Source organism: Lonchura striata, chromosome 2, assembly GCF_050655825.1.
Source record: "Lonchura striata isolate lonStrDom1 chromosome 2, ASM5065582v1, whole genome shotgun sequence".
NCBI classification, from domain to species: domain Eukaryota; kingdom Metazoa; phylum Chordata; class Aves; order Passeriformes; family Estrildidae; genus Lonchura; species Lonchura striata.
Genome location: NC_140704.1, coordinates 46,774,599 through 46,792,523, shown reverse-complemented (window position 1 = coordinate 46,792,523; position 17,925 = coordinate 46,774,599). Strand labels below are relative to the sequence as shown.

General features: G+C 38.5%; 1 protein-coding gene across 1 annotated transcript in view; it reads left to right on the top strand.

Moving 5' to 3' along the window:
* The window catches only part of TBX20 (T-box transcription factor 20), a 36,058-nt gene extending 20,412 nt beyond the window's left edge, over nucleotides 1–15,646 (top strand). Inside the window, exons 7-8 of the mRNA XM_021553267.3 lie at nucleotides 9,163–9,272; nucleotides 13,561–15,646. Coding sequence (XP_021408942.1) covers nucleotides 9,163–9,272; nucleotides 13,561–13,901 — 451 coding nt within the window. The 3' untranslated portion in view covers nucleotides 13,902–15,646. The remainder of the gene's footprint in view (nucleotides 1–9,162; nucleotides 9,273–13,560) is intronic.
* Nucleotides 15,647–17,925: the final 2,279 nt, after the last annotated feature.

The window sequence follows — 17,925 nt, the reverse complement described above, 5'->3', positions numbered from 1 at the left end:
CAGGCAAGTGGGCTGGTAAGAGATAGGCAATTCTCAAACAAAGTTATACAAATGGTGCAGAAATATCTAGGGGTTTATTTGGTTCTGCCATTAAAATATTCAGGCACATGAAGACATCATTCTCTAAGTGCCCACTGGTTCTATAGATTTCATTTTAGCAACAGCAAAATCACTTAAAGAAATCCAAAACAAAGCAAAGGAAATAGCAAAGTGAGATATGACAACAGGAAAAATCACTTATTTGATGTCCATTGCAACATTAATTGCAACTAGGTGAATCTTGAATAGTACAGCATGATTCTTGCTCAGTCTAATTGGAAAATATAAGATCACTGCTGGAGAAAAATACTTATTTTCCAGAGAAAAGACTGTGGAGGCAAAAACACACTTGCACAGCTCTTGAAAATTGAATAGTCCTCTAGAAGCTGTGAAATTACTTTCCCTGCACAGCTCCCTCAGCAGGTGTGCACTCAGCACGTGCATGTGTAATCTACAGTGTGGCGTGGTGATCCTAATGGCCTCCCGTAAAGCATCCCACGATGCTGGGGCCAAGACAGCACTCATTTATCCTGAGTTCTAGCTTTTCCAAATGACCTAAGTAGTGTGAAAGCACACAGAGCTTTGTATTTCATTTCCAAGTATTTAAGCCTGCTTTTTCCTAAACAGCCTTTGGGGAGGGAAACAAATCAGATCAATTGATCTTTAGAGACCTAAAGAAATTAAATTAGTCTGGAGTCAGTTACTGCACTAAACCATCCAGTAATTGGATTGCTTCTTGTAACTGATTGAAAACAGCCTCTATCTGTAACAATATAGGGACCTTTTCTTTATAGTAGATCTGAGAGAAAAACACATCTTTTTATGACATGATGACAGAAATTGCACTTTTTTAACCTAATTGAATATGATTTTATAAATATGTGACTTTAACGATTTCAGGCTTCCCATCCTAGATTTACGATCCTTATGTAAGAAATTCAAGCTGCAAATGCCTTTAGGATTATATCTGTTGGCATTGTATGTGTTGGAGCTGAAATAATATATGTAAAAGTAGTGAAATTTGCACAGCAGTAGAAGAGGTAGGCAACAGCAACACTTTTGAAATGTCCTGTGTTTCTTTTGTTCCTGTCTAAATACCATAGAATGGTTTCCTTGTACTCACAGCTATATGTAAATATTTTAACTATCAGAAAAAAATCTTTGAGTTTGGTGTAGACTGAACTTTTTGCAGGATGCAAGGTTCCTGTCACAATCAACCCTCTCCCTACATTACTTGTGGTAATCTATTTATAGCAATGGGGCAGACTTTATCTGGGGCTACTGGGATTTAGATAAGTTTCTGACTCACCTTTTGATCTTTTTACATGGTATTTACATCTCCTCTACTATAAAACGGCTCCCACTGTGGTTGTGAATGAAAAAATTGAACATTTAGCAGCAATTACCAGAATGTGGAGCTTAGCATACTGTGGTGTTGACTACGGGATGCCAAATCAAGTAATGAGACATTTCTGATGAAGAAAAAACTGCCACAGGCATAAAGGATGCAGAGGCAGAACCCAACAGATGAATTTTTTTCATCTTGAGTCTGAATTTATCTTTTCAGTTGTTGTGAAGAATTAGCCTGTTAAAAATAAACAGATAAATAAAACCATCATAATTACATACTATTCAAAAAAATCCAGTGAAAAAGGTGATATTTTCAAGAGCAGAAGTCTAGTATGTGACAGGCAAGCTCAGGGTGTGGATTTTTAATACTTAAGGAGAGAGTTAAATGAGTATACCCATCTGCGTAAGTCCAATAATGCTTCTGGGATTCTTCAAGAGGAAATATGGAAAAGTATGTTTGCACACCTAAGTAATTTTTAGGCAGAGAAGGGAAGTATGGGGGGATGGGGAAGTAAGAGAGCAGCATCCCAACTGGATTTGCATGGTAATAAAATTCCAGATTTTCCCCTGAGGAGCTTCATCTCTAAGATGTGGAAATAGATCATGCTGCCTTACAAGGCTGTAAGCAAAGTTCATGCTAATGCCTGGATATAGGGGCATTTCCCTGCTGAAGGATCAGTCAAAGCCACGTGCTTAGGGATGGGCTGAGTGCAGCCATCATCTCTCCCAGCTCACCCCACTGAGCTGCCTTCTTCCCCATTCCTGTTGCCTTCAGCTGGTCTAGAAGAACTTCTCAGACTCTTGAAAGCCCCCTACCAGCAGCCAGAAACATATGACCTACCCCCCCTTCCATGGTAAAGTAGGGCTTTGTCATATTCTCCAATAAGTCAAACTGCTGGCTGATCCTTTATTCTCAGCCAGCTGTCAGTCTGTGAATGTCGACAACCAGCCATGAGATATCATCTCAGATGTTTAGGTTCAGAGAAGAAAAGAAGTCCTGAATTTAGGGAGAAATACCAAGGACTCTGGCATCTAAATGCCTGCTATCTAGTGCCAGTATTCCAGATGTTGTTGAGGTTACTCCAGCCTTCAGCTGCTGCTCCAAATGGGTGGGTGAATTGTCTGTATTTTCTGCATCATCCCTTCCAGAACACTGCAGGTGGCTTGGATGCCTTAGCAAATCTTGAAAACACTATGTTTAAACACCTGAATTATTCCCTTCAAATCTGGTTCATCTGACTCTGCTTGTTGTTAGCCGGGCAACTATTCTTTTTCACGCAGCAGCAAGCCCCCCTGTGCCACTTAAATCCTCTTTAGTTCCCAAGTTTTTAAGCACTCATACTCTGGCTCATTTTCCACTTAGGTTTTCTATCTTTTTACTTGCGCAAAATGGTATAAAAATATTATTCTAATTGTTTCCACTCATCTCATGAAGATGTAGTGTGGGCATAACAGGTGGGGATGATGTCAAATTAGATCTATGGTTTCCACCCCAGAGAAAGTTTTCCAGGGACTTCTCCCTACAACTTCACAGGACATCTCTGTACTCACCTCTCATAATTTGGTTACAGTCAGAAAGAAGTGGTTGCTCCACTGGGTGAAGTGGAGCTCCATGGGGCTGGCTATGTAAAATAGTTTTCCAATTTTTATTTGCAATCGAGAGAACTGGTATGAGTGTATTGATAACTTTATGCCCCTTCTTCATAAATGTCATTATTTTTCCCATGCCATGGCTACAGCTTTGTCACATCCATGCATATTACAGCTCATCTACAAGTGCTGGATTTTTACTGAGAGAGTGACAATAAACATCATCACGGAGGTACACTTGTTCTTCTATAGTCATCAATCCCTAGATTTTTCCTAATTCAAGACTCATTTCCCTTCTTTCTTGTATAAATTCTTGCAGTAATGCATTCATCCAACATTTGCCCAGCAGTTTTGACTCTGTGTGAAAGTGTTTTGCAGCTCTGGGTTAGTTTTTGGGCCAGGTCACATGAACTACTGTAGGCTGTAGGTCTTGTTTTGTCCCTGGTTGGTTCAGTTCTAACCTAAGTGGTGGAACAGAACTACTTTGTTCTGCTCAAGGATTTGGTCCATACCATGGACCATCCACAACCTGAACTATGTTCCTGTGGTCAGCATCTATCTACCAGTATGAGCAAGTATATGAAGAAAATTAATATGTCTGTATGTTTGTGCCTATGTAAAGTTGCAAATAAAAGCCACGGGAACATAAAGGCTGAGTGATATCTGAACAGTGGCTCTGATGGCTCATGATGAGTGAACGATTGTTCACTCGCAGCTGCTGTTACAGAAATCTATTTGCTCTTCCTGCTAAGTCATTTTGGTTTTTTGGGAGGTGAGTGGTTTTTGTTGGTTTTTTGGGGGGAGTTTTATTCGTTGGTAGCATTATTTTGATGGGGGTTTTTTTTTGGTTTTTTTTTTAGAGACTTGTTTTTAGCACTTGCGTCTTGGACAAATTAGTCATCTTTTCCCTTAAAAAAAGTCTACTACAGTGCGACTTCCGACAAGTTTATTTTTGTGCCTTCTCAGCCCATTTATTCCATCTGTCTTCACCTCACCTCACTTCTGACATCTTCTGTTATCTGGGCTTTCTTCCAAACATACTAACTGGCAGCTACAAAAAAAAAAGGAAACCTTTGAAATGCAGAACTAAAGAAGTCATTCAGGCTGAAAACTGATAATTCATACACTTTATATCCTGTTCTGTTCTGTATTTTTCTTTTTGTTGGAATGGTCAAGCAAAACACAATTGTCAGTTTTACATTTTATTATTTTCCTTCTTATTTTTTAATTTTTTTTTTAATTGACATTGCCTTTCCTTGTAAAGAACAAGGAAAAAAATAGAAAAACCAAACCCCATAACACCAGGAACAGGGAGCAGATTCTGGGAATATCCTTACCTTTCTGCATACCTGGCCCTTGGATAGCAAGGGGTAAAAAAAAGAAGTTAATAATAAAAGGTTTCTCAGCTCTGCTCTGAATTTTTTACTTTTTGTAGCCATTCCTGACACAGTAACTTGTGCAGAAGGCATAAATTCAGAGTGCCTGGCTCAGCCACTTGTGCTTTCTCATCACTGTTTGACTTCAGCATGTTGTCTTCAAAGAAGCTTGATCCTGGCTCCCACAGGAGGGGATGGCTGCCCCTTACAACAAATTTCACCCTCTTTGTAGCCATGGTATAGATCTGAGCTAGATACTGGATGCCCTAGTTCCAGCAAGTCACTTCTGAATCAGCTTTCTTAACAACTTCACCAACACTAAATATATTGTCTTAAGCATTTTTGACCCAAAGGGAGAAGGTAGGCTTTCCATCTCCGTCTTCTTTCTGCCAAATTCAGAATCAGGGTTGTGGTGACCACGAGGCTGCTGTGCATGCACAGCTGAAGTAGAGAAATAGCAAAAGGAGCAGAAAAAATTACATCAGAGATGCCTGCTCCCACCTAAAAAGAAGCCCTGTTCTTTCATCTTGATTAAAGATCCTGCTCAGGGTAATCTGGGACTTTATCATCTCCTGAGAGAATTTCTATAATCTGGGTTGACAGCAAAAGAAAGTGAGCACCCTCCTACAGAGCCTCAGCTACTTACCAAGCCAACTCAGTTTTCTGCCCTCTCCTAGCTCAAATCCACAGCAAATCTTGGGTTTGGTCTGTAAAGTGTTAGTGAATCATTTGTCAGTAAGATCAGGATTTTCCCATCTTCTTTTTGTCCTTTGAGGCTACTCTGTACATACAGGGACAAAGACTCAGGTTGGAACTCTATGACATAAAGCATCTCTAGCCAGAAGTTTGGTTTTGGAATCAGTTGCCAGCAGAGGTAAGAATGAAATGTTTAATCAAGAGGTTAGAACCTGCAGAATAGCAAGATGTTCCCTGTGCATCCTAAACCCTTTCTAATTGATGAATTCTTTCAGCCTTTCTCATGCTTTAATTTCAGGTTCAAATTTTGCTGTTATATTTCTTGGACAAAAGACACAAGTGCTTCATTCATAATAAGGTTTATTGACAGGGCTGGGCTCAAAGTATGCTTCTATTGGAATGCAGATTATTGGGATCAGCCTGAGCTCCTTTTCCTATTTAACATTTGTCCTTCCTCAGCATCTTCTCTGTGGGTGTGCTTGCCAACATGAACTTCATTTTTTCCTTTCCATTTGGCACATGGTTCCTTTTTCTCAAGCAGCTTCAGTCTCTTACTTGCTCTTCTCCAGCCTGTCATCTCCTACTATTATCCAGTTGTACACATTGCACGACTTAATCATAGTAATATATCGAGTGTATGTGCATGTTTTTTCCCTCCTCTGGGTATTTCAAAGATATCTGTGAGTTGAAGAGCAGCATGGAAGACTGAACTTGTTGGTAGACCACACAAAAACATTTGACAGAATGATGACATCTGTCCTTTATTCAGTTGGCAGCTTGTGACCTCTCAAAACAAAATTTAATGCTAATTTCTTGCTGATAGAAGAAACTGTAGAGTTCTTAGACACATTAAAAGGTAAAAATTGTTAGGTCCCAGTATTAGATAACAAGTCTTTGATCTCAAATAAAGAAACAGGTCAGAAGTTGAGTATTTGAGTTACTGGAAGTCACTTTATTCTTCAGGCAACATGTTTACTGTGGAACACTGCAGAAAAATAAGCAATGACAGCTTTAAAAAAACCTCCATCATATTCTTCACTTGCTATTTTTTAAAATTAAACATAGAATCATAAAGTGGCAAATATTAATTAATGATTCAGTAATTTATAAAATTATTTTCATAAATCCTTGGAAGCACATTGAAATATCTGATGTTTTATACACAACTATAAAGCCAGAGGTAATAATATATTTCTCTTTTAGTAGTGTTAGTGTAATATTTTGGGACTTGAAAAAAAAGTATTTTATTAATCCACTTTCCAGAGCACACCATATTTGGGATAAGCTAAAGAATTCATAATTCCATAAGGAGAATTTTCAGAAATATTTTGAGATTTAAGTCCTTTTGTACCCAGTGGAACAAGGATGTAAGAAGGAATCTGTGTTCTAGACGGCCAGCTTTGTTCCTGCATTTTGAACTAGATTTCACAGGCACTTAAGTCTTGTTGGTAAAGTTTTGCTTCTTCATAAGTATCTGTGCTGGAGTAAGTCCTAAAGCACCTCTGTCTTTAGATGGTGCAGTAAGTTAGTCTCCTCTTTCCAGCCTATGTGGGAAAATCCAAATGGTTTTATAGGTTAAATGAATTGCAACTGCTGTCTTCTCTATCCAGACTCCAAGTGGTGTTCTCTGAGGATGGAATATTGCAGCATGGTGCACAGGCTGCCAGGCCCTTTTCCTTTGAAACACAAGGGGAAGGAAAGACTTCTGCTCTTGTTTGTCTAAGTAGAAGAAACAGTGCTTGGAGGATAACTGAGAGATATGCCTTTTGAGTGGAGAAAATACACTGCTTCTTTTCTCCTTTCCTGTTTCCTTTTGCACATTTAGGTGCGCTCAGCCTTTTGCATTTTGTAGGTGTGTTTGGAGGTTTATATGCAGTATGTGCTGTATGTGGACAGAAGCAGAGCCACCTGGAGACTGGGGACAGGTGCCTAAATTCTGGTGTGAATCTCAGTGTTTTGCACTCACAATGAGAGTCACAGTCTCAATCTCTAAAATGAAAATTCAGTAGGTGTTTTGTGATTCTAGCATAAACATCCAATGTGGTTAGTCAAGATAAGCTCATACAGTTTTGAATATTAAATCTCAGCTGCACAAAAGGAACTATTTCTGTGAGATTAGTTGCTTTCCCTGATCCAAGTTTCCACATTCCCTCTGCTATAAAAACCTTTGCCTCTTGTGCTGATGAATGAGATTAATCTTCCAAAATCTTTTGCATACTATCTGCAACACTACATCATAAAATAAATAAATAAACCTACCACATAGTTCCCTGGTTTCAAACTTTGCAGATTCAGGGTTCACTAAGAAGTCATCTCTCTTTTTCCTTTAACAGAAGACAACCATATAGAATAATAGAGTTCTCTGTCTAGCATACAAACCCATCTGGAAAAAATTTAGTCTGCAATAATTGTGGGCATTTGATTTAGCTTTAAATCCCTGTAGGTAATTCAAATGTAAATTTATTGGGGTGATTTTATCCCCAAGCCGCCATTGGATCCAATGTTTTAGAGGTGAAATTGGCCCACTGTGCTAAAACTACAGCCTGCATTGTTTCTGTTGCATCAGGATATTATTATGTGCTGTAATATCTGCCGTTATAAGCAGACCCTTACTATAAATAAAGTCAGTAGAGACAATACTGGCAATCACCTGTATTAAATTTATTTTTCAGACCTTGATAGGCTAGTAATTCTTGGATTATGAATATGTTTATATACCAGTATCTAAATCACTCAGACAACACCGGTCTAATTTGCTATTCTGTTATGCTGTACTGATATGAAATAGTCCTTTTGGTCAAGTAAAATTCTATGCATTTCACATTCTGCTTCAGAAGAAAGTCTAATGTTTCAAGAGGCATTCAGCACATAATGTAAACAATGCCATCTGTCTTTTTCTTTGGAAAATCTTCTTCAAGATAGCCCTGATATGCCTACTGTTTTCAATCACTTAAAAGGCAGTAATCCAATTATATCATCCTCTATGTAGGAACTGCCATTGCTTTCAGTCCACTTCCAATCCTGACACAAGTAAATCACTTTGATAAGATCCTCTTTTTATTTATTTTTTCTGAGGAGACTAGCATAAGTAATGATGCCAGCGATAGACCAAGGACAAAATGACCATAATGGACTTTCTGTAGGAAAGGAAAACATGTGCCACTGTGATTTATCATGTTACTTGAAAAGTATTTTTCCTTGGAATTTCTGGAACAGGCGCACTCCCTAAGCAAAGGGTGTTAGCAAGTATGAATGGACAAATGGTAAATTCAGACAAAGCATTCATCAAGTAGCAGATTTAAACAACTATTGCTACTTAGATTTCTTAAACAGGAACAGAAGGTCAAAGCAATTTTGGAAATGTGCCTAGGTCATTTTCATCTTTGGTATAATGCCACCTACTTACATGGAAATGCGCTTGGAATGTGTAAGGTTGGATCTTCCTTACAAACTACTAAGGCTTATCATGCAGATATGCTTTCCTTCTATTTAAAAATGGTTTGGGTGACTTCAGTCATCTGTGCTACCAGCGAGCAGGGGCCTGGCAGACAAGTCTAACCTCCCAGAATAGACGTGGCACGAGATCAGTAGTATCTGCAGACTTCCTGCTAAGAACTGCCCTCCACTCTGATGCTGAGAGAGCATAGTCAGAGCTGAGTTGTCTCTGGATACACCTATCTTTTCCCCTGCTTTCAGAAAAAGGGGAAAGCAGCAAATGAGGTAGTCATGTGCGATGCAAAAGCTTGTTTGAAAGGAGCTGGACCACAGGTGTCTCTTTGAACCCAGACTCGTCACTCAGTACAAGTAGCTGCAGAGTTTGCATTTTCAAATTTATGAAGAGTGCTGGTCTGATATTCACTGTCTGAGACCACATCTAGGAAGCACAGTAGGATGTTCACTCTGCTGAAGAAGCTGGTAAGCGGTGATCCGCAATATTAAAAAAATGTAGGCCAAATCTGGCATTTCCAATGTCATGCTATGATGTAATTCTTTTGTTAAGTAACTTTGGAGAGCTTGTGTGAGAAAGCTGTGATCTGGACAAATTAGGATCTTAACAAATTAGGATGCTGCTTAGGATGGTTTTGATATATTAGGTTGTTTCCTTTTACAGAGAAAGTGTGGAGAGCCTTATCCAAAAGCATTCCTATGCTCGATCCCCCATTCGGACCTATGGAGGAGAAGATGATCTCGGAGATGACAGCCAGGCAACACAAAGCAGAGGTAAGAAAACATGCTCATGACGACTCAGTTATGCTTGAGAAAAGCAGGACCGCAAGCAGTAATGTGGTACTCTAAAGCATTTATCTGGTGTGTCTCTCTGCCATAAAGTCATAAAATGAGGAAGAATACTTGTTACCTTTTGGTTCCTTGGGACATCTGATATGCCCACAGCACTGGTGTCGGTGGTTCAATTCAGGAGACAGTTACAGACACAACCATATAATCTTTGCCATCAGAGAGAATTAATTTTGCTTCCTCTTCAAGATGTGTGCAAATCAGAAAACTTCATTACTGTGGTGCTGAGAACAAATTAACACTCCCCATCTCTTGGCAGGATTTACTAGCTGGGCTCCACACCACTTGTAAAGCACCATGTAGATGTGCCACTTGCTGCCCCCTCTGTGAACAGAGAACTTAGTTCTAATCATCTTCAACCAGCCTGTGGTTAACCTACTTTGCATCCTCAGGAAAAAATTTGGTAGTTCCCTGAAAAACTTATGTTTAATTGTTATCTGTTACTCTCTTAAAGGTGCTGTTCCTGCTGAAGCAATTAGCCCCAAATTGACCTATCAAACAATTTGTTGTGTTAGCAGTAGCAAAAGAAGCAGCAAGACAGGCTTGTTCTTTGTGGGGATACTTACTGGAGAAATTGCATCTGTCATAATTTACCACTGGAAATAGAACTCAAACCCTTCCTGTAGGATTGCTGACTAGCATAAACTTTTGTTGCATTATACTTTGCATGTTGACTTTGTGACCTGTCTGATATGCCACAGCCACTTGAGGTGAAGCAGTTCTATCTGTCTTCCGACTGGCAGTGCCCTTGTCTTGTCCTCTAACTTCATACAGTGCTGCTAAGATAACAGCATTCTTTCTGGTCATGAGCTCTCTGGACTTGTGCAGGGAAAACACACTTATTTTTAACTATGAATTGCCCTTCAGCAAAATGTGATTAGGTGGGCTTGTTTTTACACATCTATTCTAAGAGCAGGTCCTTAGATTATGGAGTTTCTGAAGCAACTTTACCTGCTATGATGCCATCCTTTCACATAGTTCTGGGGGATTACCTTGCTTCATGTCAACTTAGATACTAGGCCAGCTATTATTGAAGACAGTATTAAATTTTCCATTGCTGGAAGTGCTAAGAGCAAAGCACCTTCTCTTCAAGAATTAAATTTCTCCCTAGTATGATGTCCTCTCTTGGGAGTGACAAAATGAACCAGGTGAACCTCAGTATGAAAGCTGGCCACTAAATCTCTTCAGAAGAGACTCCTTAGAAAGGTGTTATGGGGGATATACTGCTTTATTGCAATTAATTTTATGTGTAATAAAAGGGTACATTTCTGCATTTGCTCGCAATATGGCAAATGAGTAAGTGAGGAAAATTGTGAATCATGGCAAAGAACTTTTTTCTAATCTGGGAGCCATATGCTACATGGGACGTGAGTGCTCTGGGCAACCAGAGACATGCACAGAAGGTAAATCATACTGCTCTTACACATGAGTAACTGGTCCCGCCTTTGCTCTCTCTTTAGGTCTAGTGTCCTTAAATAATGAAAACTCCTTCAAACTACAAGGAGAGAAAACAATGTTCTTATTGAAATTCCATAGATACTTTCATTTCTGCCAACGAATTTTAAAATTACCTTGCACACAAAACTGATGGGTAGTCCCCTACAAAAGTAAGAGTTGAGAGCCTAATACATACGCATTGCTGGGTGGTGTGTGTTATAAGCTCTTTGAGACCTTGATTGCCTCAGAAGTACTAATTCCCTTGGTGGTGGCAAAAGTGGTATGTGGAGTACTAAGCTGCAATTAGAGACCAAATCAGCTGGAGCAGGAAAGGATGCTTGAGGAAGTTCCTCGTGAAAATCATTGGATAGTGTTGGAAGGGACTGTTAAAGGACATGTAATGCAAACCCCCTTCAGTGAGCAGGGACATCTTCAACTAGATCAGGATACTTAGAGCCCCTTTTAGCTCGACCTTGCTTATTTCCTGGGATGGGACATCTGGCCCCTTTCTGGGCAGCCTGTGCTTCACCAACTGGTGTTTCACCACCCTCACAGTAAAAAAAATTCTTTCCTATATCTAGTCTATCCACTTTTAGTTTAAAGCCTGTACTTGTGACAGATCATGGTAAAAAATTTGTTCCCAGCTTTCTCATAGGCCTGCTTTAAGCACTGATAGGCTACAATTAGCTGTCCCAAAAGTCTGCTCTTCTCAAAACACCACAAGCCCAATTTTCCAAGCCTTTCCTTATAGGAGAAGTGTTCCAGCCCTACAATCATTTCACAGTCATCCATGAGAAAGAATCACATACCTTATTCTGCATAAAACAAAGAAATAAATAGCAGTGATAGACTTGGTAATTACCTCAGCACCCTCCCAAGAGCATTCTCTGCTCAGCAAATTTCAGCCATCTAAAGAGGGAAGCAGCTAACCTACAGTACAAGATGTCTAATTCCAAAGGAACTAACAAATAGGAAATGTATAAATTCAATGGAAACTCTTTAATGCATAATTTCTCTGTGTCTACATCCACACACATCCACAGGATTCATAGTAGCCACCTGGAACAGAGCCAAATGAAAACCTTCTGGGCAAATCCAGATTTGCACCCAGCTTTCCCTGTAGTGCAGTAATGCTCAGATACCCTCCGATTTTTCAAGGGGTTTGCTGTGGTCTGTTAGTAATGTGTCATCCTCAGAGTTTGGCTCTGGATCCTAATTTCCTCTGGTTCAGCGGTAGGACCAGGATTTGGTTCAAGTTTATCTCCACTGCTAAATTGGCTCAATTTATTTTTCCTGTTACTGGGCTCTTTTACTTGTTTCATTAAGCAGAGGAAGAATAATTCATGGTTTGAGAATGCATCCCATAAGAGATTTATAATTTAAAAAAAAAACCACCCCAACAATATACACTTTTTATTTCTGTTGTTTTTTGCTAATAGTTTTGGTTTGAGCATGTGGCTATGATTGGTTATTTTACTTAATTCCAGTAAGTTTTCCTTGATGGATAGAAGTCTTCATATGTTTTCATTCTACAATTTGGATGAACCTCCCTTCTTGAATTAGATTTATGAAACTAGAATCTGTTACAAAATTTGTTGTCTCAAAATGTTTTGCAATACTGAATTGAAATTATATTTCATCAATTACCCTTTCCAACAAATTTATTTTCTAAAGTAAGAAAGCTGGTCAAGTAAGAAAATACATAAGAGACAAAAGTTAAATTATTGTTTAAAGATTAATACAATGAGTTTATTTATAGCATTTTGTTGTATTCCCCATTTCTAGAAATCAGACATATGATGATGACTAGATGCATATGGGAACTACAGAGATGAAGGACAACACAATCATGAGATTATTTGAAAATGACCATGTGTAATTACCCAAATGAATTATTGTTTCCCCAAAATTTTACTGTCAGCAAAAGTAATTAGTTCTAATTTTAAGAAATCATTTTTCTTTTTTAAATGATTCTTCAATCATCAGGAAAGAAAAAGTATTTAAAAGAGTTGGAAGATTTGTAGAAATAGGTTTTGAAACTTTTCAAATTAAACAAATCCAAAACAAAATTATAAACAGACCACTTCCATTTGATCAAAAGTAGATAAATACCTTCAGAGCAAGTTATGCACCTCTTACTATGAATTAGCACCAGTGTTGTTTATTAGAGTACTATACATAATTGGAAAAACAACAAATACTTTAACATTTATGTTTTTAGGATTTTTTTCTCTTTATTATGGAAGGAATCAGGTTGACTGGAAAGATGTAGTGTTGACAGGTTTTACTGGGATTTAAAAAAAAGGGAAAACTTGCAGGGCAAATTACATTTTTCTGCATTTTTGCCACACTAAAAATTTGGGGAAAAACCCCAAAACAACAGTTCTACTAAGGATCTGATGTAAAAACCTACAAGTACATCTTCAAAACAGGGACATAACACAGTGAGCTTCCATGTGAGAGTAGATGTTTCAGGGTTTAGTGGCAGCATTACAAGGTGCTTCAGTGTTTAATATCTAAAATGTTCAATGTGCAAAGCTGATTTTACTGTTGAAGCCACTGCAACAAGCTTCTGAAAATAGAAATTTGTACAAGACATAGTGATAAAGGATAGCAACCAACAAATAACATTTTAAAGATGGAAGTGTTTGGGAAGCATGTCCAATGACAACTGGTTGTTGAAACCAGCCTTGCTGTGAAGGACTCATTTTCTCCCTTTTCACTACTTTACCAGCTTTGTGTGCAAATGTTAGGTATTCTTTCTCTTTGCTTGCAGGGTCAGCCTTTACAACATCTGATAACCTGTCCCTCAGTTCCTGGGTTTCCTCTTCAACCAGTTTCCCAGGATTTCAGCATCCACAGTCTTTGAGTGCCCTGGGTACCAGCACTGCATCCATAGCCACACCCATTCCTCATCCGATCCAAGGATCTCTGCCTCCGTACAGCCGCCTGGGAATGCCTCTTACACCCTCTGCTATAGCCAGCTCCATGCAAAGTAGCGGCCCCACTTTCCCATCCTTCCACATGCCAAGGTACCACCATTATTTTCAGCAGGGTCCTTATGCAGCTATCCAAGGACTGCGTCACTCTTCTGCAGTGATGACACCGTTTGTATGAGTGATGTAAGACGAGAGGAACACAAGCTTTAAAATGTGCAAGTGCGCTATGAAAAATACAAGGGACCTTCCTGAAAGGCCTGTGGCAGGAGTGCTGAACTCATGACAAACCAGCTAAGAGAATGCATTGTGGATATAGATTCCTCTTTTGAGGGATCACAAGAAGAGAGCATGCAGCTTGGAGCTGCTCACAGATCTATGTGTAACACAGCCAAAATGGATCCCAAAGTCCCCAGGATCTTTTGTCACATGCAGCTTGTTCCAAAGGTGCATTATACCTAATGGAAAGAGATTATCTTTAAGTAGCAGTGTACAAACTAATTGTCTATAGGTCTTTTTTCATATGTTAGATAAATTCTAAAAAAGGCAATACTCTTACTCATCTTCATCTCTTCTTGTGACTGATAAGCATCTAAACAGAAATATGTATTGCTATAACTTTGAGCATGTTTTAGGCTATCTCAACATACATTTGCTGAAAACAGGACAAAGTGGAGAAGACCACTGTCCATTTTAAGACTGCATATACTCACCAAAACCAGTATTTCTTAGTTGCTACTATAATCACAAAGAGAATGTTATTAACAAGTCTTTCTTTCTTTCTTTGTTTCTTTCACAAAACACCTATTGGTTCCAAAAAAAGAACTGTGTTACAGGACTGTAGTAGTAATAATGTATTCTGTCCTTCAGTCTAAAAGGAAGCTTGTCCTATGTCTGAGGAGGAACAATTTAACTGTTGGCTAAGGTATAATGAAGAAAAATTTTGATTTGGAAAAATCTGTTACTTAAATTTAGAAACCCAAGATTTCCAATTTTAAAGCAGTGCTTGTTTGCTGCTGTGCGTGCCACCGAAGACTTGTTTCCAGCTGCACATGTGTACCAAGTTAACCCAACTTCAGGCTAGATCAGTCTATAGACTCTCTGGATCAAACTATAAGTAATGGACTGGTATGAGTGGCATTGGAGTATCTTTCCACTTGTTCTGATTTTGTTGGGTTTGATTATGGCTGTTATTGTAAAAGGCACCAGTTGGGCCAGGAAAACCAGTTTTTTCATGTCCCACTATAATGGTGGAGTTTCCTTGGAAAAATATATGTACGGAACTTCACACAAAAGTTTTTTTTCAATTAATGTCTGACTTTTTTTTCAGTTAGTATTTGGGGCTCTCATTCAAAATACTCTAGTATGTTGTGTCTGATGCAATGGAGGAGGAGGCATAAGAAAATAATGACCTTTTCTGCAGAGAGCTAGCATGAATTCTTTGCACTACTGGAAACAGTAGCAAGTGTGATGTTGTTTTTCTGTGTGGCAAGAGCTGGGATTCCATTGTAAATAATAAGATGACACAGAGTTTCTGTGTCAAGTTGCATCCAAACTATAGATGATAATACATCTACTGGCAAAAAAGAATTAGCATAGGTAATCTCATATATTACAGGTCTGTGTAGAGCTGGAACACAAAACAGATTTATTGTCGTCTGCTTTTCACCATTCTGTATTGGTGTCATGGTAAAAAGAGGAGTGCAGTACACTGAGTCACCTACTCCCATCTCTGCGAAGTGCAAGGCAAGGCATATGCATCCCACCATTATGTATTTTCTAGCAGCTGAATTCAAAATCTCAAATTAATGGCCATTTCAATCTGAGAACACTAATATTTGGCATGCAGAAATGCCCCTTATTCTGTTTCAGAGAAAATTCTCTTTCTGGAGAATGAAACTGGATTTTGACAACTTCATTTATTTAAAAAAAAAAAAAAAAAAAAAAAAAAAAAAAAGGGGCTTTCCAGTACAAATGAAATGTGATTAATATCTGAAATAACATGGCAGCAATCTTAGGCTGTCTCAATATAAAAACATGATAAAGCCAACTCCTCTTCCAAATTCACTCTGATGAACTTTGTATTACAGACAATGCAGAATTATCTGTCAAAATCCACAGCTTGATTTTTCCAGTCAGACCAAGTCTCTCTCAGTGGGCTCATCCCACCTTGTGCTTCTCTGTGATGGTTTAGTTCCTTTGCAGCAGAAACCCATTGGGTTACCCACTAATGCAGAATCATAGGCAGGTCCCAAGTAAGGGAATGAAGGCAGCTTGTGACAGATTTCCCCAGGAAGGAGATAAATAGGTATGTCCATTCCTCACTTTCTCTTCCTTGCCCTCACAGTCCTACCTACAAAAGCTGTTGCAGAGATTTGATGTTAAAGGGATTAAGTTCACAGAGGCCACAGGACGTCCAGTGAGGAGCTCTTGCCACTTCACAATGTTTCTGCTCCATGTCCCTCTCACCTTCCTGTAGGCCTGGGGAAGCATGGGAGTGATCCCAGGAATAAAATTTATACCCAACTGAAATAAAATGGAAATTTATTGACTGTAATGGGGGAAGGATTTCCTTCCACATTGTCATCTAAAAATAAGGTCTGGCAGTAGGAACAGTGACTTAAATGACAGGAACAATATAAGAATAGTTTAGGAAAGATTAAACCCCAAGTACAAATCAGCTTTAGCACTGAACTCACAACTGGAAGAAAATGAATATAAATTTGTAATTAATTGGTTAAAGAATGAAATAACTTTTGCTAAAAAACAAAAACAAAACCAAATTTAATTATCTCCACCACTTTGACAATAGCCCAGTAATTTATTTAAGGACTTGCTGTACTGCTGTCAAAATTGTATCACTTTCAGGACAGAACATCTGTTGTTGGTAGATGGGCTAGGAATGCCAAATATAATCTAAAATTTATTTTCCAAATACAATTCATGTTTTATATCCCATGAGAAGTGCTCTTCACCTTTATGAGCTTTTTTCTTGGCTCAGAAAAATGGAACTGGTTTATGTTGTTTGATTTTGTTTGTTGGTTTTTTTTTTTTTTTGTGGGGGGGAGAGTTGTTTGCCTTTTTTTAAGAAGACTAGAGAGAACATGCCTGAATATGCTCTTCAAAGAGATTTTACTTGGAAGTGTTCCAAGTATTTTTGTGTTTTTCCTGAATTACCATTTTATCCATAGATTGTCAACACCCTCCAGTCTTTAATCCAGCAAAAGCATCCCATTTATTAACAAAACTAATTTGGATTCGTCTGAGTATTTTTTCTTCTACTTTTGGAGCCCTGAGAGTCTAAACATAAACCCTCCCATTTTTAATTTATCTCTTTGGTTTGCAGCACTGCTTTCTATGGCCTGAGGCACTGTCAAAGATAGCAAATCAATGCCACTGGGTTTCAGTCGTACTCTTCTGGGTGCAAACAGAATAACAAGTATAGACCAAGTAGATAAAGGTAGCGTTCCTAATGGAAATGCCTCTTCATGAGTCCAAGGATGGTAAGTTGTATGGTAGCTAATGTGCTTGGTACCACAACCTTCAGAATGCAATTGCAGAATTTCTCAGACAGTTTTACCCATGGAGGCCAGGACACTGCATCAACATGTACATGTGTAAGAAGATGTTGCCATTTCCAACATCCAGCAAACACTAACTGGCACTTGAAAAGGAACCTTTTTTAACTGAAAAGCATTTGGGCTGGCAACTTGATTATGTAGTACATCCTCTTTATATGTGCGTACTATACAGAAATAGATATATCAATGAAAATTTTTGCAAAAACTTGGGATAATTTCCAAAAGTGTAAGTCAATATAAATTGTGGTAATTTACTCCTAGATAAGGGGAAAAGCAACAGTGAGATCAGTGTCACACTTATGGCTTCTTTTCTTGAGGAAGTTGTGGCCACAGTGCATATATTCATCATCTGCAGGGGGATGACACTCAATGCAAAATTAATTTTGGTTTTAGTGAGATTTTATCCTCACTATTCTTTACAGAGCATTTCTGCTGCAGGAGATCTGTTTTTTTTACTAACTGCATACTTACTGGCCAGAGGATTTATGTATTACTCTGTAATCAAATGTCCTTGCATATAATCTCTAGATTATCAGAAGACAACTTCTTTTTCTTTTTTTATCTTTTTAAGAGAAAATTAAGCAGTGAATTAAAAAAGCTCTGAAGTAACTTTTTATGATAGTT